General features: G+C 44.2%; 1 protein-coding gene across 2 annotated transcripts in view; it reads left to right on the top strand.

The window, feature by feature from the left end:
• The window catches only part of LOC144755927 (calcium-activated chloride channel regulator 1-like), a 368,989-nt gene that overhangs the window by 198,133 nt on the left and 146,433 nt on the right, over window positions 1-24,423 (top strand). For both annotated transcript variants that reach the window (XM_078645342.1, XM_078645333.1), the window contains one exon: window positions 15,543-15,770. In XM_078645342.1, coding sequence (XP_078501468.1) covers window positions 15,543-15,770 — 228 coding nt within the window. The remainder of the gene's footprint in view (window positions 1-15,542; window positions 15,771-24,423) is intronic.

Here is a 24,423-nt window from a genome sequence, read left to right as displayed (position 1 = left end):
TGTGTGATACTCTGATTTTTTAACTCACTTACCCCTTGCTCACGAACAGCGCTTCTAGCGCTGCAACGATACTTGCACTTCGCCATTGCTGAGGGCGAGGCGCGACGGCTGACACGCCCACCTCACCTGGCCACACCCCCGTTATGCCCTTCCCCATAGACATAAATTATGTGTCTCGCTAGGAAGCGCAGCGGACGGGCGCAGCGGGCGCGCCGTCAGCGCGCCGAAGGCGCGCCAAAGGCAAGCCCGTCTGGGCCCGTTCGGGCCTGGACCGAGCCCAGGGCCAGACCCCCTGCCTGTTCCACTGATTCCACCCGTAAGTGTTGGACCAAGACCCAACTATATCTACTAAACTCCTCCCCTTGTTCGGCTACCACCCGCTGCAACCCAGACCACTTAGAATCTGTTCCTTTCCTTTGCCCTCAATGTCACTTCACTCTCCCGCCCTATCAATCTCGTCTGCCACCGCAGCTCCCCTCATCCAACAACCGAACTCTGAAAGCAGGCTTGATCAACTGCCGCTCTCTCCCCCGTCATGCCAACGACATCTGGATGTCCATCTCATCAGACGAGTGGGATATTTTATTTCTCACTGAGTCCTGGATCACTGACTCCTCCTCTCCGGATATCTACCTGGCCATCCCCCCAGGCTACGATATAAAATGCATTAACCGGGCTGGAGGAAAATCGGGAGGCGGACTAGCCGTCATCCTCAAATCCCATCTTCAGATGTCCATTACCAAGCTTACCAAGATTGGTATAATTGAAGCCATGTACTTCTCTATAACTGACTCCGCGGCAGTCATACTGGCTGGCACATTAGTCTATAACCCCCCTACCGCCACCTCCCCTTCTCTCACTGCACTCACCCACCAACTGGCTGATCTATCCCTCAAACACCAATATTTTCTAGTCCTAGGAGACTTTAACCTCCACGTTGACAACCCTCTCTGCGTGAAGGCGAACAATCTGTTGGAAATCATGGATAGTCTGAACATCAAACAATTAGTCACCGGTCCCACTCATGTGGCTGGTCACACCCTGGACCTCATTTTCGCCAATTTCTCGACTATCTCTGTCTTCCCCCCCTCCCCCTCACCTGGTCCGACCACTATCTTATCCCCTTTTCTCTTGCCCTCGGTCGGAAAACTGTTCCCTTGGCCCCTAGGAAGGAGTTGGGAAGAAAGTGGCACAAGGTTACATGTGCCACCTTGGACCCGGTATTTCACTTCCAGACGGATCACCTCTCCTCTGATATTGATGGAAATGTTTCTAGGCTAAATGCTGCCCTTGTCAAAGCTATCGACTCCATTGCTCCCCAGAAAGTCATTGCCTCCACTAGATCTCGCCCCTCCGCCTCCTGGTTCTCCACCTCCCTCCGCGAGGAAAAAAGCAGATGCAAAGCACTCGAACGTAAGTGGAGACTAAACTACGACTCCGAAGCTAAACTTACCTATAAATCTGCCTTGAAAAAATTCCTCAAACAAAAAAAAATCGCAATGAAAGATTATTTTTCTTTTCAAATTGCTAATGCCAAAAACTCGTCTAAAACCCTCTTCACCATTGTCAAAGACTTCATTAACCCTCCGGCTAGAGCCACCCAGAACTCGGCGAGTCAGGCCCTATGCGAGGGACTCTCAGATTACTTCCTTGAAAAAATTAACAAACTCTGTGTCTCCTTCCCTAAAGGGCTAGTCCCCCTGCCTCCCCCCACTAATCCCTTAGCCTCTCCGTCCTTCCTCTCCTTCAATAAACTCAACCAGGACGATGCTATTAGGTTACTTACCCATTGCAAATCCGGCGCTCCTTCTGACCCCGTCCCTGCGAAACTCATGGGGAAGCTGGCACCCTCGCTTGCCTGCTCCCTCCTTTCCATCTGGAACGCCTCCCTTCACCACGGCTTCTTCCCTACCACTTGGAAAGAGGCCTTGGTGATCCCTATTCTAAAAAAGGCTGATGCTGACCCCTCGGTCTTCGCCAACTACCGCCCTATCTCCCTTCTCCCTAAACCTGCAAAGGTCCTGGAAAAAGCCGTGCAGTTGCAACTCACGGAATACCTGGAAAACCACTCTCTTCTACACGACTCACAATCCGGATTTAGGGCGGGATTCAGCACTGAGACGGCATTGCTGGAAGTATCCGAAACTATTCGGGAATGCGTGGACAGGGGCGAGGAGGCCATGCTGGTCCTCCTCGACCTGTCCGCTGCATTCGATACGGTCTCCCACCCCATCCTCCTTGACCGACTCAAACAGTTAGGCATTGGCGGCACGGCCTTTAGCTGGATCGAGTCCTTCCTTTCAGGAAGAAGTCAGAGAGTTTTGCTGCGGCCTTTTAAATCGGAGGAAAAACCCCTGTCTTGCGGTGTACCACAGGGCTCCGCCCTCAGCCCCCTGTTTTTTAACGCCTATCTTGCCCCACTGGCCAACGTTGTGGAGTCCTACGGAGTCAGGGTGGTCTCCTATGCTGACGATACTCAGCTGGTATTCTCCTTCAGAGACCACTCGGACTCCGCATTCACCAACTTCCGCCAGTGCCTTAACAACATCAGTGTCTGGATGACTGACAACCACCTTAGACTCAATGCAAACAAGACAGAGGTGCTGTTTTTCAACCAGAAAGTCCCCATCCCCTCCTCCTGGTGGTGGCCCACGGCACTTGATCCCGCTCCCTCTCCCGTTCACTCTGCTCGTAACCTGGGTTTTCAGTTTGACGACTCCCTCTCATGCAAAACTCAGGTCAACAAAGTGACCTCTGCCTGCTTCCTGAAGTTGCGCATGATCAAAAAGATACTCCCCTATCTCCCTCTGGATTCCCGCCGTACTGTTACCCATGCCCTCATCACATCCCATTTGGACTATGCAAACAGCCTCTATGCTGGTGCCCCCCAATATCTGCTAGATCGACTTCAGATTGTCCAGAATGCGTCGGCCAGATTGATTGGTAACATTCCCTACCGTCAATCAGTATCCGCTTATCGCAAAGAACTTCACTGGCTACCAGTGGCCAGCCGTATTCAGTTCAAGATCCTTACCCTTACCTATCGAGCCATTAATGACCTCGGACCCAACTATCTGAAAAAACGTGTCTCAATATCCCGTTCCATCAGATCCTTGAGATCCAATGACCTCCGCCTCCTGGTCTCTCCCCGTTTTAGACTCTCTAGAATGGGTGGCAGAGGGTTCAGTGTCATTGCGGCAAAACTGTGGAACGCTCTGCCTATCGATCTTAGATTCTGCCCCTCCGAATCCATCTTTCGGGCCAAACTCAAAACTTGGCTCTTCTCTGGACTCTGATTTTATTTTACTGTTCCCTCTCCATGCTCCTTCTTCTCCCCTGGATGATCAGGTTCTAGCGCCGGGACACCCCTTCGGGGGTAGCTGTGCGCTCTACAAATTACATAAAATAAAAAAATAAATTTTAAGAGGTCTTCCACCATTAAATCTATCCATATTAGTGCTTTAATTTCGGAGAATACTCTTACCTATATCCCTATTCAAAGTTGCAGTATATATCTCCCTCGGATTTCGGCTGTCGGCGTGTTCAATGGCCGCCATCTTCCTTAAGTAACACCTCGTAAGGTGCTTCAACTCCTGTTAGGTGGCACGTTTTTTCGCCGCCATCTTAGAGCGTGTTAACCTAAAGTTGTCCGTTATCGATGTGCACAATGGCCGCCACCTTTCTTAATGCCTCTCTGCTCGTGTGTTATTTCACCGCCATCTTGAAGTGGCTAGTGAATCCATTAGAGAGGTACACGTTTAAGTTCTCATATCGGTTATTGTAACCAGAGCAATTAGCAATTTATCAACAAAGAATTTATAAAGTAGAAAATAAATTCTTTGTTGATAAATTGCTAAGGTGGCGGCCATTGTGAATAGGGATATAGGTAAGAGTATTCTCCGAAATTAAAGCACTAATATGGATAGATTTAATGGTGGAAGACCTCTTAAAATGTGGTTCTTCTTTTATAGACCCTGCAAACGGAAATTTGTATCACGGAAAGAGAGCACTGGACGCTTACCTATTGAGACTTAGGTAAGGGAAGTTCGGTGTTTCATTTACGCTTGCTGTAATATAATGAGACAAACAGGAATTTGACTTTGCAATCCTTTCTGACAGATCCATTGAGAAATTAATACATCGTTACGAGATGAGATATAGGTGGGAGTGGAAAAGTGGAGAGGTACTATTTATTATTCATTACTTATGTTATGTGTGCTATGCTTAAAACGATACCGCTGGACTTGTGTAATATAATATAGTTAGCTATAAGTCCATGATAATTATTTGCTATAAAACGAGTAAATTGTGGTGACATAGCTTAGAGCCTCCCTGTATCATTCCAGATACTGATGATTGTCGTGACAAACGTGTGCTGGAAGTAACTTGATACTTATGGATAATCTATTCTAAATTGAGGTAATATACTTATGTGACACGAATTTGGCTCAATGGCAGAATGTTTTTCTGTTAATTATGACTTTACACCGGGATCCACATAATGTGTGTACAGTTATGGCTTGTCACTGTAATGAGGGTACTATGTTTTATCTTTTCACCTAGGTGGTGATTCCTTTTGGAGTATAATTTAACTTTTCTTAAATAATTGGATTACCTCTACTTTTATATTATATAATTCTTTACAGTAGTTTATTTTGTATTATTTTGGCTTGCAGCCCTGAGGAAGTTGATTGGCACAGATAAATGCCCAACGAAACACGTGTTGGCTGCTGTGGATGTTTTTGAAATTTGTGAAACTTGGACTCTGATTTTGAGAAATTTGGAATGAACTTTGAGAATACTTTGAGTGAATAAAGGACTTGAGAACCTGAGGAATCTGGACTGAACTCTGAAATTTGATATTTAAACACGGATCAACGTAGATCAGGATTCTGGTGTTGATTGTTTATTCAATGAGGAATTGTACTTTCGTCCTTATACCTGTTATTTGAATTTTGATAATTACAAAACTTTTTCTGTTGTTTTGGAAGATAATTATCTGATGTTAGACTGCTCGGCAGGATTTCTAATTTAGAAGTTATTTTTTGTTGCAGATCAAGTTTCAAGGAAACAAAGATTAGGTGCACAATATTTTGGAACACTGTATCCTTCAACGTTGACTAAACCAAAAACTATATATAGGATTCTCTTCCTACTAAGTTCTGGCGGATTTTAACCTTTTACCCACTCCAGACGTCTATTGGAGTTTTTACGGGGAAAAGGGGTCTGCGTGAAAAAGCACGACTGAGTTACTCTAATGTCTTGCGTTAGATTATCGCCTTACCCAACGTTGGGCGCCATGTAGTGTAGTTCCTATATTCCCAATAGGCTCTGCGCATTGGAATAATATAAACAGCAGTGTAGATGTAGGACTTAGGTCGACTGGGTCTCTACTGACTATATTAGACTTAATTAGTTTTGCCAGCTAGCTCAGTGGTCACTAGAAACTTTCTCGAATGTTCAGGAAAGAGTTAACTCTCCTGATTTAAACAAGAAGGGATTCGTTCCTGACAACCGCATAAACATGACAACTTTGCTCCCTCAGAATAAAGAGTATATCTCTAGAGTCGTGTGAAAACAATAGACAGTTATTTCACTCAGTCAATCGTGCATACTTAGTTTCACCAGAGTGCAGAGAAATAGAGAGACGGGCGTTTTCAATAAAAGGTGTTATTTATTGAGCAGTCTTCTTTCTCATGCAAGAGAAATGAATTGCCACAATTGCAATACTTATCATAAAGTAAAGTGCGTACAGTAAAAGGAGTATTATGAAATAATACTGTAAAAGCATTGACTTGGTTTCTTAGCCATATGATACTTTAAAATGGATAAAATATAAACATACATAAAAACATTGACTAACGTACTCAACTGGTGCTTCTAAGATACGCCTACCCCGGTGTACCTGACCTAAGCCTAATACATGGGAAGGAGTAAGTAGGTAGCAGTTTAAGTTAAGTTGGTTTTTTGCCAAGGAATCTGAATCAAGAATTCTCTTAAGGATTTAGTCAGCTCCGTACCTTGGTAATAGAATGTAGGAGGTCTTGTATCTCTCTCTCAGGACTCGATATCCCAGCAACCCGCAAGGGTGACTGGAAACACCGGAGCTGGAATTTTCTCTGCTGGAGAAAAAGACAGCCTCTTTCTCAGTGCGTCAAAAGGGGAGGGGCGGCATCCTTCGGCTCCTCGCATCAGCTGGGCTTCGGGCAAGTAGATAGCCGCTCTGCTCCAAACCACCGTGTGTTTGCTTAAGGCAACGTTGGTATATTTATACCTGAAAGGTGCCGGGTTTGACGTAAGGTTGGACATAAGACGTCATTAACAACTGACAGTTCTTTCTGGACTCTAGGAGTTCTTGTGCAAATCAAAACAAGAGCAGGGGGATTTCCCGGGCTGCTGGAGGCTTGGTTTGTTTAAAGAACGCGTTGTACTTTCTAGGAGTCTAGGGGAGTAGCCTTGCCGTATTTGGACTGCATGGGCTATTACTAAATATGGATATGATTCTTATGCCTTTATAAGGATATTATTTATTATAACCATACAAGGGCATAAATCGGGAATATCGAATTAGGGTCCTAGATAGAAACACAACAATCTAGTGTCTCAATTTCTCTCTCATACTTCTGATAATCATCAATATTATTTGCATGGTCATCAGGGGCTTCAAGGAAGTGTAGATGCTAGCATTGCTTCTGTTGGGTCTGTTTTGCAAGGTTAGTGCAACTGTGACAGATATTCTCAGAATTATCAAAAAGTGGGACACCACAAGGGAACCAATGTTCCGGTCTTGCATGAATACATCCACTATCACGGCTTCATTGTTCAGTCTCCACCTTAAGAATGACAGTCCCTGGGACGTCAGCCTTCAGTGGTTAATTTGTAAAAAAATAGGTGCTGGGGCTCTTGTCAGGAGGCAGCTTGCACTAGCCCATTTCTCCTGTTCTCCTGTTAGCGCCACCTAAAACAGAACCAACTACTAACCATGCAAGTAGGGAGAGCATGGTGAGAAATGGCCAGAGTTGCAAACTTCAGAGTTGAGGATCCAGACTCGAGTCTCGGCGTTGGCACAACATCCTGTGATTCTGGGCAAATCACGTAATCTCCCTGTGCCTACCATAAATGAATATGTCCTTAACTGGTGCTCATGAAAAGTACCGGTGTTGATGATTATGTGCTGATGCTGAGCACCGGAAACCTTAAGCTCATATTAAGCCCTGCCAGCCTTGTTGCTAAAATGTTTTTCTGCAATGGCTCCACTTGTTCACAATCAGCAATGACACGGCTCAATCCATGTTCTATTTGCTGGAGCCCTTTCAATCCCACAGACTGCAGGTTGTCACTATTCAATTTCAATTTTATTTTAATATGATTTGGAACTCGATTGAGATCCACATATAAACAAAACATAATCAATAGCAAAATTTACACAGACATAAAATCCACAAAATACATTCCAATTATACAAAGACCATAAAAAGGGCAACACATCTGTTAATATAATTCTAAGAAGCATTTAAAAAAGTAAAAAATTCTGAAACAGAACATTTCATTGGGAGGTTCGAAAATGGCATCGAGGAGAGATTTAGCAGAGGAAATGTTTAACTGTAAGCATATTTGTCTCAACCACTTTCGACGATAGACCAGTTGAATTAACATTGTTACATAAAGTGCATTTATCAGAAAAGCCATACCATCTAGCTAGTAATTTATTTAAGGGAAGAAGATCGTGTCTCAAGAGGAACCAGAAACGGCGTAAGCTATGGGGGAGGGACCAGGATGCATAAGGTTGTATATGTTTAAATGAATAAGTGTTGACAACCATAATGACACCTTTCTTTTTAATAAGGACGTCTCTATCCCTCCTAAAACTTAACTCCCAAGTAGCCCGTTTGTCACTACATTCCTGGCTTCCAAAGGGTATTGTGCATGAAACAGAATCTTGTCTGAGTAGAGGTTGCAGGCAAATTTGCAAAAAGCTTGTAAAGATGAGATGTATTTACCTCATCATCGAATGAGGTTGCAACAGTGAGTCCACCTTGTCATCTGCTAAGCATTTAACTTTGAGTGAGATAGCCAGGAGGGCTTGATATTTCATATGTAATCACAACTCTTCTTAGAATGACTGTGATCTCTTACAGGTGAGCACACTGCCTTAACAGTTGGCCTCTGATTCAATAAAAGGCCTGCCAAAAAACACCTTTCATTTCAGGCCTGCATATGCTGCTGCCAATATTGGAGCTAAGCTGCAGCTTCCTTTGAGAGAGCTGCACCCTCTGAATATGTTTGTGCTTGTGTCAGATCCTCCAGGAAATCAGAGTTGCGTCAAAATGGCTTTTTCTGCATTCTCCCTACTTGTCACATAAATATCACGCATTCCAGGCATGCAATCGATTGCGCTCACTAAGATCTCACAGCTGTCACTTCCTGCATCAACAGGAAACACAATGGCACAGAAGGCAGCATAAAAGGAAGAAAGGCAAACTCCTAACATGTTCCTTTGCGTCACACATGAGCATTCCCTCCAAGGCTTGATGATTGGCACTATTAATCTTTGAGGGCAAGAGGTGCTATCTAATATCTAATATCATTGAATATTATATCCCCGAGAAGAACGTTCTCCTTTTCATCTAGAAATTAACATTCTGTACATTCCTTGGACTGGTAATCCCCTTTGCTTATTCCCTTTTGATATATGACCTGCAGGACTCTGCTGATTTATTTTGGGAGTGTTTGGGTGAACATTCTCTCACCACTGTTTTACTCATGGGTGAGGACTAAGCCAAGATGTACGAAGCCATTTAGCATATCTTAGGGTCGAATCGCTATTTCGGCCCATTAAGAAGTGCTAAATGACCGTTTTAGATGTACGAAGCAGCAGAATCTGTTGCAATTTGCGATTTCCACCCGTTAGAAATTGCAAATTGTGACAGCCATTTTAGAATCCAAATATGGATTACCTATTTGCGATTCCAAAAGCACATGTATGTAGCATTTCCTAAATGCAAATCGGGCATTTAGGCAATGCTATTACCATTGACTTGAAGTCAATGGTAACCATGTGCAAAATTTAGAAATACATTTAAAAATGCATTTTTTAACGTGACATGAAGCGCACATATGCCCCTATGGTGTATGTGCACCTCTATGTGCCATAGAAAATTCGGGGTGCCTTCAGGGGGGCCTTAAGCCCGGAGGCACCCTTGGTTTTGCATTTCTTAAACTGCGATTTACCATTAGTAAATCACACAATTTAGGTAATGCAAGCCATTTCCTATTTTGTCCATAGGCCAAAATGCAATGGCATTTCCTGTTTGCCATTCTGTATTAGCTATTCCTACTTTGTGGGAGTCACTACTGGGGAATTGAAAATTTAGTACATATCCTTTTTCATTTCTTAACTAGCGATTCCTATGGAATCTATTTTAGAACTGCAAACAGGAAGCTTTGTACATATGGACCTTAATATTTTGCCACTGGTCACTAACTCTTCTTGGTCGTTGGAATGTCAGAATTAATGACTAGGGGAACACAATTGACACTTTCCCTGGAGTAGAAGTGCAAGGATGTGGTGGAAAAAACTTTGGAGGAAAATACAGAATAGCAGGAAATGCATAAGCCAAGAACAACCACACTGCACAATGCATAACTATAAGACAGATCCTACCACACCTGGAAATTCTATCCCATTGCTTCTATATGGATATTGGGATGGTGGAGTCCACTGCTTTTACTTTAAGTGTACATCTTTCATGAAACAAATCATAATAGGTGTCTATCAATTAGCAATACAGTAAGACAGTGTTAGACCTATCATCACAAGGTTGGTCGCCTGCTTACCACCTACTTTGCTGATTCTTTTTGTTGGCAGTCGTACTCTGAGCACTCTACCACTGCTGACCAGCAGTAAAATGCATGTACTTCTCCCTTAAACTTGGTAGCATTTATGTATACACAATTGGCATATTTATTTTATTTGTAAATGCCTTATAAAGTGGTATATCATATACCCAGGGCCTGTAACCTAAATGCTACTAGTGGACCTGCAGCACTGATTGTGCCACCCAGACATGTAGCCATTCAAACCTGTCTTAGGCCTGTCATTGAAGGGCCTGTGTGTGCAGTTTACTGTCACTTTGACATGGCGTTTAAAACTACTGGCAAAGCATTAAACTCCCCTTTTATTATACCTAAGTTACCACTAAGGTAGGCCATTAGTAGCCCATATGGTAGGGTGGTGTGTATGAAAAGGTGGTATATGTACTGGTAAGTTTTGCATGTCCTAGTAGTGATGAACACTCACACTCGTTTTTCACTACTGTGAGACCTACTCCTCTCATAAGTTAGCATTGGGAATTCCTTAATACACTTTTAAGGTGTAATTCCTGATTAGAAAGGAGTAGCTGTATCATGTGTTATTTCTTTGGAATGGTAATGATACATTCTCTTTACTGGTAAAGTTGGATCTAACATTACTGTTTTAGAAATGCCACTTTTAGAAAGTGGACATTTCTCTGCTCTTACTGCTCTACTTGCCTGCAGCCTGTCTCAAGTACATATCTGTGGTGGGTGACAGCTACACTTTGTGCATTCCCTCTAGACAGCCACGAACACAGGATGGGAAGAAAGGGCATGTGTGTACTTCAATGACCCTTGTTTGAACTCACCCCCACTTCAAAGGCACAACTAAGTATAAGTACTGGGGCTCGGACCCTACCAAGACAGTACACTACTGGACCTGTGAAGAACTCTATCATGAGTAAAGATTGCTGTGCTACAAGGATTGCCACTCTGCTTGACTGCTGCTCTGGGAGAACTGCATCTTTGTTTGTTTTTTTTACAGAGTTTTATATAGCCCAAACTTGACCCGAAGCATCGGGTATCAGAGTGCTTTACATAGCACCGGTTGCGTTGCATGAGGACACATTAATTTTTGTTAGGCACGGGGGATTAAGTGATTTGCCCAGAATCACAGGATGTTCAGCGTCATTGCCTAGACTCGAACCTGGTTCCCCAGAATCGAGGTTGACGGCCCTAGCCATTAGGGCAACTCCTCTCCCCACAGCTTTGGTAAGAGGACATTGTCTATGTCTTGCGGCTCAAATGTGGTATTGAAGTCTCGTGAGAGAATAAGATGGAAGTGGCACTGGTTCCTATCCAAATATTCTTCTCAAAATTGTCTTTTGACACCAGACCTCCCTTGACCCCTTTAGCGTAGATTTAGTAAATTTCAATACTGGTTGACTTGTCAATCGCTATATGAATGGCTAAAATATCCGGACAATCCACGTCAAGTTTATAGATTCTGCAATTTAAGGAGGCTCCATACCAAACTGTTAGCCCTCCAGAAGGGCTCCCAATCAGACTGGGTTTATCTGGGATAAAAATGTTTAGATAACTTGGTTTAAAGATTAGATCTATACACCCTGTTTCTTGGAACAGACAGATGTCATGTTGTTTAATACAATTATTCCAGTCAGAGAGGGCAACTTTTAGCCTTAGTCCTAAGACCAGCCACATTCCAAGAAGCAAGTGTCACAAAAGAGTTTTTAAGTGCCGGTATAATGATATTAGCGTGGCTTGGATAGGCCAGGGATACTTGGTTAGATAGGCCTGCATTAGTGCCTGGTGAGCTTGGCAGCACTTTGTGAAGTTGGCCATTTATTGGAGTAAACAAACACAGGGTGGGAAGTCTCATTACAACACACTAGGGTAGGTTGGGGGCTTGGGAAGTCCCTTGGAGGACTGCTTTCCAGTGTGGGAAGAAGTGGAGAGGGGATTAAGGAGTGACTACTAGAAGGAGGAAGACCATCCAATTGCTGGGCATGAAGCTTTGCACTTTGAGTCAATGCCAGCGGACACATTCTTTTGTTCCTGCTGATGATGTTCTTGCTGTTTCCAGTTGCACCCTTCACACCAGTTCTGAATTTGAGATACAATGTCCCCTTAAAAGAACCTTTTGTATTACCTAGAGGATTAAAATAGTTGCTATTTGTCCATTTTCCTTCAGTTTTCTTATTTTGTACAGCTTTTACTAGAATTAACAACAGATTAAAAGTTGATCTGCTGCCCTATCAGCTCTAATGGTTGTAAACCTTCTTTACTGGCCACCCCCGTTTCTGTAATGACTCAGCAGGTTTCTTTCTCTCTGGTTATGTAGACCACCTGCGTACTAACTTTTCTTCATACTGTACCAGTGCACTATATTTGGTGGTCTTGTTTTTGACAATCTTACACTTTCTTATACCTTGTTTGAACTCACTTGTTTCAGTAATACTAGACAATGTATCAATAATAGGAGAGCAGTTAGAACTGGACCCACAATTCTAACTGCGGTTTCATCAGTTGACAGTTGTAGATCACCAGAGTCTAAAGAAGATTCATTCATTTCAAAATACTTTATTCGGTTTTACATATGTTAAAAACCATAAAAGCAACATTGCAACGTAAACAAAAAACTTTGAAAAAAGATAAATGACATGATCATAACCCCAATTTTTATACAATTCATTTCACTTACGGAGAGTATAAAATATATCAATAAAAACAGGTATAATGACAAGATAAAAAGACTGTCAGGACTCTCTTACGTTTCTGAATTTTAGTGCTGATTTAAGAAATCCAACCACATATAAAGTGCTTTTGGGTTTTACCATTTGCAGGTAACACAGGGAAGGGCGGGCCTGATTAAAATTTAATATTTTTAATAAGGGTTTCAAAAAGGACCTCCGGGGAGCATTATAGAGAGGACAAATAAATAAAAAGTGCACCAAGTCCTGCGGAGACATATTGTCGCAGCCGCAGGGAGGCAACACCTGGCCTCTATGTGATCCCCTTGGTACAGCTAGTAATAAGTGATAATAGTTCAGCCGGAACCTTGTTAGTAAAAACTGCTCATGACTTGTTATGGGCCATGATAGATACGGCTCCATTAGAGATGTGGGTTTAAGCATCGCAAATTTGCGTATGCTGGGTTTTACCAATTCCACATCATCTCTAGCTAGTTTTTTCATTAATATAATTTTTTTTTTTACAAACTCTACATCAGCGGTAACAATCAAGTCTGGATTTGAAGATTCAGTTTATGCAATGATATTATCCAAGGCTGCCAATGAGTTATTAAATGTTGCCATTAGACTCACTTGCTGAGAGACCTCACTTGCTCCTTCATAAGGCACTACATTGGGGGGTAACAAGCAACGTGACAGTCAATTTTGTGAATTGCCCACTGATCACAAAGAGTCTATCAGAATTATACTGCAGTCCTTCACCTTTTGTGCTCCTGGCAGGAACTGGCAGTAGTGTTGTGCTTCTGGCAAACTTGGTGAGCACAATCGAGTGTGGGTGTGGTGTTGCAGGTGAGAGTTATCAGTGACCTGAAATTTTGATGTAATACATAAGTCTAGACCCCGCTTTGATCCATTCACTACCAAAACCTTATATTAACGTGAAACTCAATTTTCCTTTGGAAAAAACGTATAATCATTTGCTCACCCTTACAACTGGCAACAGTTCCAGAGTTTCCTGCCCAATTAAGAAGACATTATTTTCAATGGTATGAAATTGACTTTCCTCTGCCCCAATTGCATACCTTCTTCTGAAGCAAGATAGATGTAAACTCATCTTTCAAGCCCAGGAGCTCGATCCCCGGGACAGAAGGATTTCCTTCACTGAGTCTTTGAGCATGCTGACCAGATTGCATGATAAACTTCTCACAGTCTGTGCACTATGCCCATGCCACAGTCACACCAGCTTCATGTAACACCTGCAAGCTTTAAGTTTCTAATTGTCACAGGATTATGACCTGTCACTGGCTGCTGGTGGTTCTGAGTTGGGTGATCATACCTCACCTCAGCTGCCTTCCTCAGTTGTCCACAGCACATCACTGTTTCAGCACGTGGTCAGCCTAAGGACCCTGTCTTCTATCTGGTATGAAGGAAGGAAGGGGTAAAAACAGTTATTAAAATGTTGAGGTGCATTGTTCAAGAGTTGAGTATTATCAGACAGCTATGTTCAGATCACCCAATATTTCTCAGATACTATGACCAACACAGCCAGGAGGAGTTTGCCGAAAAGTCTAGCATCCAAATACTGTATTTAGACATCCCTACCATAGTACGTATGGTTCTGTCTACGACTGGGTGCAAGTGCACACAGATGCAAAGAGAACAGTGCACCAGTTTAATAGGAAATTATACTGTGTGCAGCACATACTCTACTTGAGCAGGCAGTGAAACATGGAAAGACTAAGCAGAAGCACCATCTGTGTTTACATGTTGAGCTGACTCTACCTCGAGCTCTAATTTGCAATGTTAACGTGTTAGTGCGTGCACTATAGTCATACAACACAGGGCCACTAGTAAAGTTGCTGTGCGTGTTGCATGAATGAGAGACAGCAGAGCCCTGCTGTATCTACTAAGATGTAGCACTCTTCTGTTCTTACCCTGTGCTGGTACACTTTTGGAAGCCAAATGCCAATGCAGACACCCTTGCGCAATAGTGCAAGGGTGTCAGGGTGTCTGCATTGCCTGAAGCATAGTTTCAGTACTGCAAGGTGTCCCTTTCAGTACAAAAACGGTGCTTTAAGGCTTTGTATGCTGTACAATGCAGCACACATGCATAGTGGGAAAAACGAGGAGAAATGAAAACTTTTCACTCATAATGACCTCCTTGAGGAGGCGCAGGATTATGGTCGAAACCCCTGTCTATAATTCGTTGTAGATAGGTATTTCCGTCAAAACTGAAGGGTGGTTGAATGGGAACAACCATGCACCACCCAGAAGCACCCCCTGGATGCAAACTAATGCAAGGTAACACATTGCGCAGCATTGCATTACTTTGGGTTAAAATTTAATGCAAATTGCGATTTGCGTTGAATTGTAAATCCCACCACAACACTTTTTGTCAGGTTGGACTTAAAACAGTAATGCAAACCTGTGATGCAAAGTGTGAATCTCGGCCTGAGATTCTCACATGTTCTGGGGCTATACCATAATGGGCATTTTTGTTGCAGAGATGAGTGCCTGTTTTATGAGCCTGCAGAGGATAATGCCAATTAATTTAATCTGATATTTCTTTGAGTCAGTGCTTTATTTTCAGATAGTAGTCATGATACAGCCACATCACTATGCCACCTCTGTTGTCACGCTGCCGGATTTCACACTTAGTTGTTAGGGGCAACAGATGCTATGTTTACTTGGGCTCGCTTAGTAAGTAACATGGAGATATTATACCAAGCGTAATTTGACTGTCCTTGTATAGTAGCTGCATGTATGTGTGGCCTCTTGAAAAGGAACTGGATAAGAACGGATTAAAGAGGATAAGGGGCCGACTTCATTTACTTTCAAAACTCCAAAGTTTAGTAGAGAATGAATAGAAAGCTGAATTTCTATATTTACAGTCTGGTCGTGTTTTTTAAGCAAACCTTCACACATGCATTCAATCCTAAACTACTCTGATGAACACAATATTATGTAAATTACTGTATTTCCCCCTATATTTTATGCACACTGTATGACGTTTTTCGTTTTCACATTCGTTAACAGTTGGAAAGCTTTGCTGAAAGTATGAAGCCAGGCCAGCACCTCTCTGGGACAGTGACCTTTGATAGCACAGTTGGAAAAGAATCCCTCATTATCGTCACGTGGCAGCCATATAGTGAAGCACCAGACATTTTACTGCAGGACTCAAATGAAAAGACCTACACCACGAAAGACTTTGTGACAGATTTCTCTTTAGGCATTGCCTATCTGCAAATCCCAGGGACAACAGAGGTAAGAATGAAATATCACTGTTAATTGTTTTAGTGTTGTTTTCTGACGCATAGCAAACCGAATATGTGATGGAATCCCGCATGTGTTTGTCGCTCATGCCCAGTGCTTTTTTTTTTGTTTTGTTTTATATAACTGCTTTTACTTTTGTACATACCAATAGTCCCAGTTCAGGTGGGGCAAGTATGCAGTTTGCAAGAGATATATGTTTCTCTGTTGCTAGTGATCTTAGTAACTGTATACAGTCCATGTCCATGGTGCTCCGCTTGGCAGTCTGGTTGATATGTATTTCCAACCAATTTGTGTTCTTTCTTCTGAGATCGGTTACCAGTAGGCTAAAAGAGAACACGAAGGCCAGATCGCTGCTTATTCACATTGTCACTCTGTTAAACGTGTCACTGGCTTTCACATGCCATCCAGCAGTTTCACCGAGATTGAATGACAGCCTCAAGCTGAACGACGCACCGGATTGCCATCATTTGAAAGTTGACAATGGTTATTTTCTTAGGTGTCCTGGTTTTCCTACCCTCCAGCTAAATTAAATGCAAGCTTTTCTTACCCGTCAGTTGAGCTGGTACGTACATAGGCTGAATAAAGGAACATGTGTTCTTAATTTATTTTGTCCACATTGGTGTTCACTTTCTCTTGTATTCTCCTTAGTTCCACTTCGTTCTACTTTTAAAGGGACCTGTTCTATTCTTTACTCCAATATTGTTTAGAAAAACGAACTAAAAAGGCATGGGTGGAATGCGTGAATTAATCTCCGCCACTGGTAATTACTTGAACTCCCATTCCAATTTATCTTTCTCTGTCCTTCTATTTTTTTTTACGTGTGTGTGTGGACTCATGCCTTTCCAGACAGAGACAGGCCATATTATCCACTAGGAATGATCCTGCCCACACTTCTAGGTCAGGACCCCCCTTTAGCCAAGAATAAAAGCACGTTTAGATCAGTTTGGGCCTTTTGTGCCTCACCGGTGAGGTACCTTTGGAGTCCAGTGGCACAATGAACACGGTATCAATGTCTGTGCATGTCTGTCACACTTAAGGCGTCTTAGGAAAAGGGGTGGGGTGTGGGGGGGGAAGGACGGGTGGAATGCTTGGATGAATGCCAGTCACTGTTATTTACCTAAGCTGCATTCCGTTTCATCCTCTTTTTTTTGGGGGTGTGTGTTTTTTTTTGTTTTGAATTCTGTATTTTTTTTTTGTTGTATAAAAATATATATATTTACATGGAGCATGGACTATACATGAGTGGAGGAAGAAGGAAGAGAGAAAGGAAAAGGAAAGAAAAAAGGAAAAGAGAAGGCGCCGGGGGGGGGGGGCGTGTTTGGCCGCCGGTCTTCCGTGTCTTTGCGGTAGTTCGATGGTTCGAGTAGTTCGAATAGTTCGGATGTCAGATTTCCAAGTCCTGCTTGTCGTTGTTTCCTGCTGCCCCCCTTCTCGATGCTAGGTTGGTATCCTGTCCCACGCCCCGGACCCTAGAGGGGACAGAGAAGGATAGAAGTCGGAAATGAAAGAGGTGAAGAGCCTCGCAAACTGGTTCCCTTTTGTTAGCGCGTGGATCCGCAGAGTGCATCCTCGGTGGTTGTCTGGGTTCTGCGCCTATGGGGGTTTATGCGATGATAGGTAGAGGTCTAGGGGTCCCCACATGTTTGACTGCCTGTGAGTTTTCGGCGAGTGTTTCGCTGTGATGTTATCTGCCCCCCTTAGGAACGTGACCAAGTTGAGCCATGCCTGGGGCGCAGCTTTCGAACTGTCCTTCCAATTACTTAGGACTATTTTAACTGTGGCCGTCAACAATAGGTCAATGAGGTCACGATCCTCTGTCGTTGTGATGGAAGGGGATGCAAAGCCTAAGACTAGACTTGGGAAGTCTATTTGTATGGCTACTCCTGTGATCTCATTGATGAGTGTTCCAATTCTTTCCCAGAATTCCCTAATCTTAGGGCAGCTGAGCAGAAGGTGTTCTAAGTCTCCCCTCCCTTTGTTACAATTCCAGCATGCGTCACTCTCCCGGATTCCCAAGGAGGCCAGGCGGGCCGGTGTCCAGTATGCCTTGTGCACTAGCCAATATTTGGTCTGGTTTAGCGTTGCCGTTATCTTTTTCCTAGAGGACGATCTCCATAGCTCTGCTTTCTCGGCCTCACTTAGTTCCTTCCCTGCTAAAGCTCCCCAGAAATTTGTGACCTTATCGTTGAGTTTGGTGTTTTTGGGGCAGAGGGCTTTGTATAGGTGTGCTACTTGGTGTCCTAGTGTGTTGAGACTGGCTGCGAGTTGTATAAGCGATGGTGTCCGGCTGTTGAGGTTTGCCTTCCTTATTGCTACTTTGATTTTCAGGAAGTTGTAGAGTTCTATGCTTTGTAGGTTGTGTGCTTCCTTTAGGGTGTCAAAGGTTATGTCCGCGCCCTGTTTCTGAAGGTCGTGGGCAATGGAGATGCCATGTCTGTACCATTCGTGCATGTCTAGAACCTTATCCCTGTATCTTAAATTGGGGTTGTGCCAGATGGATTCAAATTGGCCTCCCTTGATACTTGTTGTCAGTAGTTTGTCTACCTTCAGAAGAGCTGTTTTCGTGTTCCTCAGGACGGGGTTGTCCTTGACTGCTGGGTGTCGGGTGGCGGTGAGGAGGGTGATGGGGTTCATGCCTTTTAGTAGTCCCCGCTCGAGTGTTAGCCAAGCTGGGGTGTATTCCTGTCTTGGGTCCAGCCAGTGTAGCCCCTGTCTGGCTATGCACGCTACCTGGAATCGTTTGAAATGTGTTATGTTCAGACCGCCCTGATCTTTTGAGAGTCTAAGCTTGTGTAGGCTTATTCTGGGCTTCTTCCCTCTCCACAAGAAGTTGTTCAGTATCTTGTCTACTCTCTTGTGGAAGTCTTCTGTGTTGGTCAGTGGGAGCATGGTTAACATATAGTTGACCATCGGTGTGAGCATCATTTTTATAGCTTCTACCCTTCCCCACCATGTTGTGAATTTTGGGGACCGCCCATCTACTTTATCCTTAATCTTCTGGATTGTTGCTTGTTCATTGTGTTCCAGTGTCGTTCTTAGATCTCTCTCAAAGAGGATGCCTAAATACTTTATGGGCTTCTTCTGCCATGATAGGCCTGACGTCCCTAGTACCGTTCTTGTTGTGTGGATGTTTAAGGGTTTACACTCTGATTTATCTTTGTTAAGTTTGTACCCCGAGACCTGGGCGTATTTTCCGATGGTGTCCGTCAGTGCTTTAATGGATCTCTCTGGGTCTTCTGTGATTATTAGTACATCGTCCGCGTATGCCGCTAGCTTGAAGGTTTCTCCCCCTATTGGTATGCCCACTATGTCTTCGTTCATTCTGATCATCGTCAGGAGCGGTTCTATGGCTAATAGGAATAGGGCTGGTGAGAGTGGGCAGCCTTGTCTCGTTCCCCTGCCCAGGTTGAGTATGTTCGATGTGCCTCCGTTGACCACCACCCGTGCTTTAGGGCCATTGTATAGAGCCATCACCATCCTCCTGTAGTTAGGTCCTAGCCCGAATTTCCCCATGCATTGATCTAAAAAAGGCCATGAGACCCTGTCGAAGGCTTTCTCAGCGTCCAGGGCTATCATGACTGCTGCATTGCTGCTTCGGGAGGAGTGGTTAATTATGTGGCATAGTAGTCTCGTGTTGTCGTGGGACATACGGTTTTTGAGGTAGCCTACCTGGGAGTTGTGTATAAGCTTGGGTAGGTATGCGTTGAGTCTATTAGCAAGTATTTTAGCGTATATCTTACAGTCTACATTTATGAGGGAGATCGGCCTAAAATTCTTCGCCTGGGTTGTATCCTTCCCTTCCTTTGGTATGACAATTATGTTTGCCTCAGCCATTGAGGGTGTCATGCGTCCCGTATGGACACATTCCTCGAATACCTGTTTCATTGTGGGTTTGAGAGTGTGAAGGTACTGCTTGTAGAAGCCAGCTGTAAAGCCATCTGGCCCCGGTGCCTTATTGTCTTTGAGGCTTGCTGTGGCTTTTTCTATCTCATCTTCCATTATGGTCAGCTCTAGGATGTGACGTTCTCGGTCTGATAGTGTGGGTGTGGTGATGCTTTCTAGCAGCTCTTCGCCCCCATCCTCCTTTAGCGTATCATCCTTGGTGTACAGGCCCTCATAGAAGTCTCTGAAGACCTCTAGGATATCCTTGTTGGCAGTCTGGGACTTGCTGTGTCTGTCTTTGATGGCCCCTATCGTGTGCTGTTTTTGTTTCCCCCTTAGGTAGGATGCTAGCTTTTTGCCCGCTTTGTTTGCAGTGCAGAGGTTAATCGATTTGTATTTAATAATCCAGGTCCCTGCCCTCTCACTCAGTATTCTATTAAGTTCATACTTCCGTTTAGTCAGAATCGTGAGTGTGTTATTATCGTCCATTCTGGCTGTGTGGCTGTTCTCCAGCTTTTTAATCTCTTTCTCTAGATCAGCAATTCTCTTGTTCCTTTCTTTGTTCATCCTGCTCTTAACTGTCATGACTGTTCCCCGGATGGTGGCTTTTAGGGCGTCCCATAGCACTTCCTTGCTTGTCTCTGGTGTATCATTCATTAACAAGTATTCTTTTATCGCCCCCTCTATCTCTGCTTTCGCCGAGATGTGTTGGAGTAGGCTGTCATCGAACCGCCATCTGCGGGTTGGCTTTTCGTTGTGCTTGCCTGATAGGGTTAGGCATATGTGCGAGTGATCTGATACTGTTCTGGGTCCTATCTCCGTGTGGTCTATGAGGTGGGTGTGTGTTCCTGACATTAGTATATAATCTATTCGGCTGTATGAGTTGTGTGGGTTGGAGTAGAATGTGTATTCCCGGGCATCTGGGTTGCTTAGGCGCCATGGGTCTCTCAGTCTCAGTTTGGAGCATAGATTCTTCAGGATGTTGGGGTTGTTTGTTGATTGGCGTGGTCTACTAGGGTGCTTGTCAATCGCTGGGTCAAGAACTTGGTTCATATCTCCTGCAACGATCAGCAGGTCGTCCAGCCGCAGGGTGTGTAGTTGTGCTCCTACCCCCTCCCAGAATGGTTTGTCCTCGCTATTGGGACCATATATGTTTGCCACGTGATATGTCTCTCCCGCTCTTCTAAGAGTGGTCACAAGTGTTCTTCCTTGGGTGTCAGCTTGAGAGTCTACCACTGCTAGGTTGGAGTTTTTGCTGATTATTGTTACTACCCCGTTTTTCTTATTCTGAGCTGGTGAACCCACCACCTCACCTACCCAGTTGGCACTTAAGCGTCTAATGTCTGCTTCTTCTAGTCTCGTTTCTTGGAGCACATATATGTCACTTTTAAGTTTCTTAAGGTGCTCGAGCACCTTCCGCCTTTTCACCGGGCTGTTGAGACCCTTGACGTTTAGGGACACTATCTTGATGTCAGACGCGATGCTGCTCTGGCTACTGTCTGTCATTTATGCTGCTTTGTATTTCGCGGCACATGTGGCCCTTCTCTGTGTGCTTCTGGTTTCAGGGTTGTGTGCGGATCCATGTCTCTACGCCTGCGCTTGCTGCTTCTAGATGTGAGTGTGTAGAGAGAGAAATAGTAGTGGAAGAGAAGATGATAGTAAGTAAGCCCATGAATATACTCCCCGCCCCCCCGCTCCCCCTGCCCCCCTCCCTCCTCCCCCCCTTCCCACCCCCCTCCCTCCCTTACTTGCTGAGTGGGTGTGCGACGACAAAGTTCCTCTGCCCACATCATCCCTGAGGTAGAGTTTGTTTCTTTCCTTTGGTGTAGCCTTGAGGTTGGGGAGAAAAAAGGCTCGATCTCCGTCTGGCTGCTGGTGAGCCTTGTTTGTCTCTGCGTGGGTCTCTGCTTGGGTCTGCTGCCAGGCCATTATATCTAGTTCTTGCTCTAGCTCCCTTTTATCTGGGCGTCGTGTAGTGAGGTAGATATGATGTCTTGTGTTTCGTTTGCTGGGGTTTGTAGTGCGTCTTACTCAGATTGTTCGCTCACGTCTGGTGAGGCACTTCTTTTCGCTGCTCCAGGGCTTTTATTTTCCTCCATCTCTTCCACCAGCGGTCCTTGCAGGTAGCGCCTTAGATCTCCTGGGCATTCAAAAAACATTGTTTTCCATTTGTCTGTTACTTTGAACCTGGTAGGACTAACGAAGCTGAAGGTGGCGCCTCCTTTATGCAGGGTTTCTCTGAGGGCCAAGAATCCTTTTCTTAACTCTACCGTTGGCTTCGAGTAGTCCTGGGTCAGCACTATCTTGCTTCCAGCCCACGTCAGATTCTGTTTTTTCCTGGCAAAGGCAAAGATGGCTTCTGTTTGGCTTAGTCTCAGTGGGTTGCATATTATTGCTCTCGGCCCCCTGCCTGTAGTTGGTTTACCTGATGGTACTCTGTAGCATGCCCAGTGCTTTTAAAGGGAAAAAAATAAGTGGAGGTAATCACGAAAAAGAGCAGTGGGCGGAGTTTAGGACGGGCACAAGGGCGGTGCTAAGAGGAAACAAGGGGCGTGGTTAGCTTTTTGACCGTGCAAGGTTGTATGCACAAAGTTCTGTACTTTCATACGGTGTGCTCCAATAGGCCCTAATCCTTTGTACGCCTCGTCTGCACGAGCACCCGCTCGCACTCTCGCTTGCTTGAGCCTGTGCTTTATAATGGGCTTGTAATCCCACCTGTTGCTTCCCATTAGTTTGAAGCCTTGTCACTCATCATCCTGCCTTCTAAATGGGGAGCGTTTGCCACACGCCACTTCCTTTTTTTCAGTAGTAGATGGAGCAAACGCAGATGAACTTTAAATAGTGTGCTATTTCTTTTTTTTTTTTTTTTTACCATATGACGCTGTGAACTCTGGCCACCTCACAGTGCTTTTATAACCTTCCCCCACCCTCCTCCATCCTGTGTCTTCTCCCCTCCACCTCTACCCCATCCTGTTTCTTCTACCTTCTCCCACTGCAATTCCTTCCATGTTTCTTCCAGCCCCTTCATAAAGCTTCTTTTTAACTTTCTCATTACAAGACCTACTGGCTTTGCCAATGCTTGTCTTACTTCTTTCTCCTAATTGAGTTTTTGTTTTCTTGCCTACTCAATAACCCCTTCATCTTCACTGTTAAACCGTTGCACACTCCAATTTCCTTCAGGGTGGTAGGCAGATTTACCACACTCCTGCTCATGTACCGTTAGAAGGTTCCAACTTTATATTGCCTCCACTGTAACTACTATGACTTTTAGGAAACCTTCCTTCCTGAATACAGCATCCCCAAAGTTCACCTCAGCAAATATTTCCCATTTACTTTGATTTTGTAATCTGTACATAAAAGTAGTACTTTTTAAACGGAACTGCTCGCTCTTGCAAACGGTTTGAAATAAAGTTTGTAATGTGAAGCTTTCCAAAGAAATGAGGACAGTTTATGTATCAAACCTCAAGTTCTGAATACTAATAAGGCCATTTCATAACGGATTTCTCGATAATCTAACTAAAACGCATTTAATTCATCAAGCTCCTAAGGATGACATGATGCTTCAACCTGCCTTAATTTGGACCGGTGGCCTACAGATCACTGAGCCATCTGCCTAGTACACAAGTGTCTCCTGGAACATTTACAAACCTGAGTTAGGGCCAGAGCTGACAACGTCTGTACTGGGGGACCAGGTGCCAATCTCCAAATTTTTGATTGGACTTACAGTCTGTCCAAGGTCAATAAAATAGGAATCAGCGACTTTGATAACAAGATCCTTTCCTATTTAAACATGCAAGAAGGCAATGTAGATGCGTGGCAACGGTAAAAGCATTAGCAGGTGTTCTTTTGTTATGTCCTGAACAGTGCCTCCCACCGCCACCCATTAGATTTTACAGCCCCCTCTTAGCCCCACTGTGAAAGATCATTGGATAAGTGAATGACTCTGCAGACACACCCCTGCCCTGATGACTTCCAAAGCAGCCCACGCTCTGTCCTGGTGATGAGCTCCTGTTATTGATTCAGTGTACTGCTTGATAAAGGTGCTGCCGTGGTATCATTTGAGGGATGAAGGGAGCACTGCCTCTGTTAAAGTCAGGTCCCCATGAGTACTGGTACTCTCTTCGTTCTAGAAAAAGTGCCTGTACTCAAGGGGAGGAAATGGGAAAGTGCTGGTACTCCGTACCGGTGAGTACCGGCCCATTAAAAGCACTGCTCATGCCTTCATCATTAGAACGTACACTTTGTTACGATGCGTTTCTTTAGCATGCAAGTCTACACAACAACTTTAAGGGTGCACTGGACTTTGGAATAGTACCATTTACTATTCTAACTCCAATCTGCACAACAGTAGGGAAGGTGTTGGACTTAAAATCTAACACCTCACCACCAATTCACCCCCTAAAGCAAATTGTTGGAATGACTTGCGTGCTAAATAAATGTAAAGGACCAGCAAGATTCCAGCTTCATTGTAGAGAACGTTTCCCTAACAAAACATATCACAAACACTTTCAACACAAAATAAATCTATCTATCTGTCTTCCTATCTGTTTATTTATGCCTTTCTAGTTTCCGGCCTGTCTGGGTGTTGAAAGGTCTTAATTTGTAAAAGAATAAGTGCTGGGCCAAAAGTTTTGCTCTGAAGCTCGAGGTCAGCATTACTGAGTGTCGGAGTGGTGAACTGCTTCACCTCATGCCGCTTTAAGCCACCACCAGATGCTCACTGTCCCTTTATCTCACTCTAATTTTTCTTTTCTACCCCTGC

This window comes from Lissotriton helveticus, chromosome 1_1 (assembly GCF_964261635.1).
Source record: "Lissotriton helveticus chromosome 1_1, aLisHel1.1, whole genome shotgun sequence".
In the NCBI taxonomy this organism is placed as follows: domain Eukaryota; kingdom Metazoa; phylum Chordata; class Amphibia; order Caudata; family Salamandridae; genus Lissotriton; species Lissotriton helveticus.
This window is presented reverse-complemented; position numbering and strand designations above follow the sequence as displayed.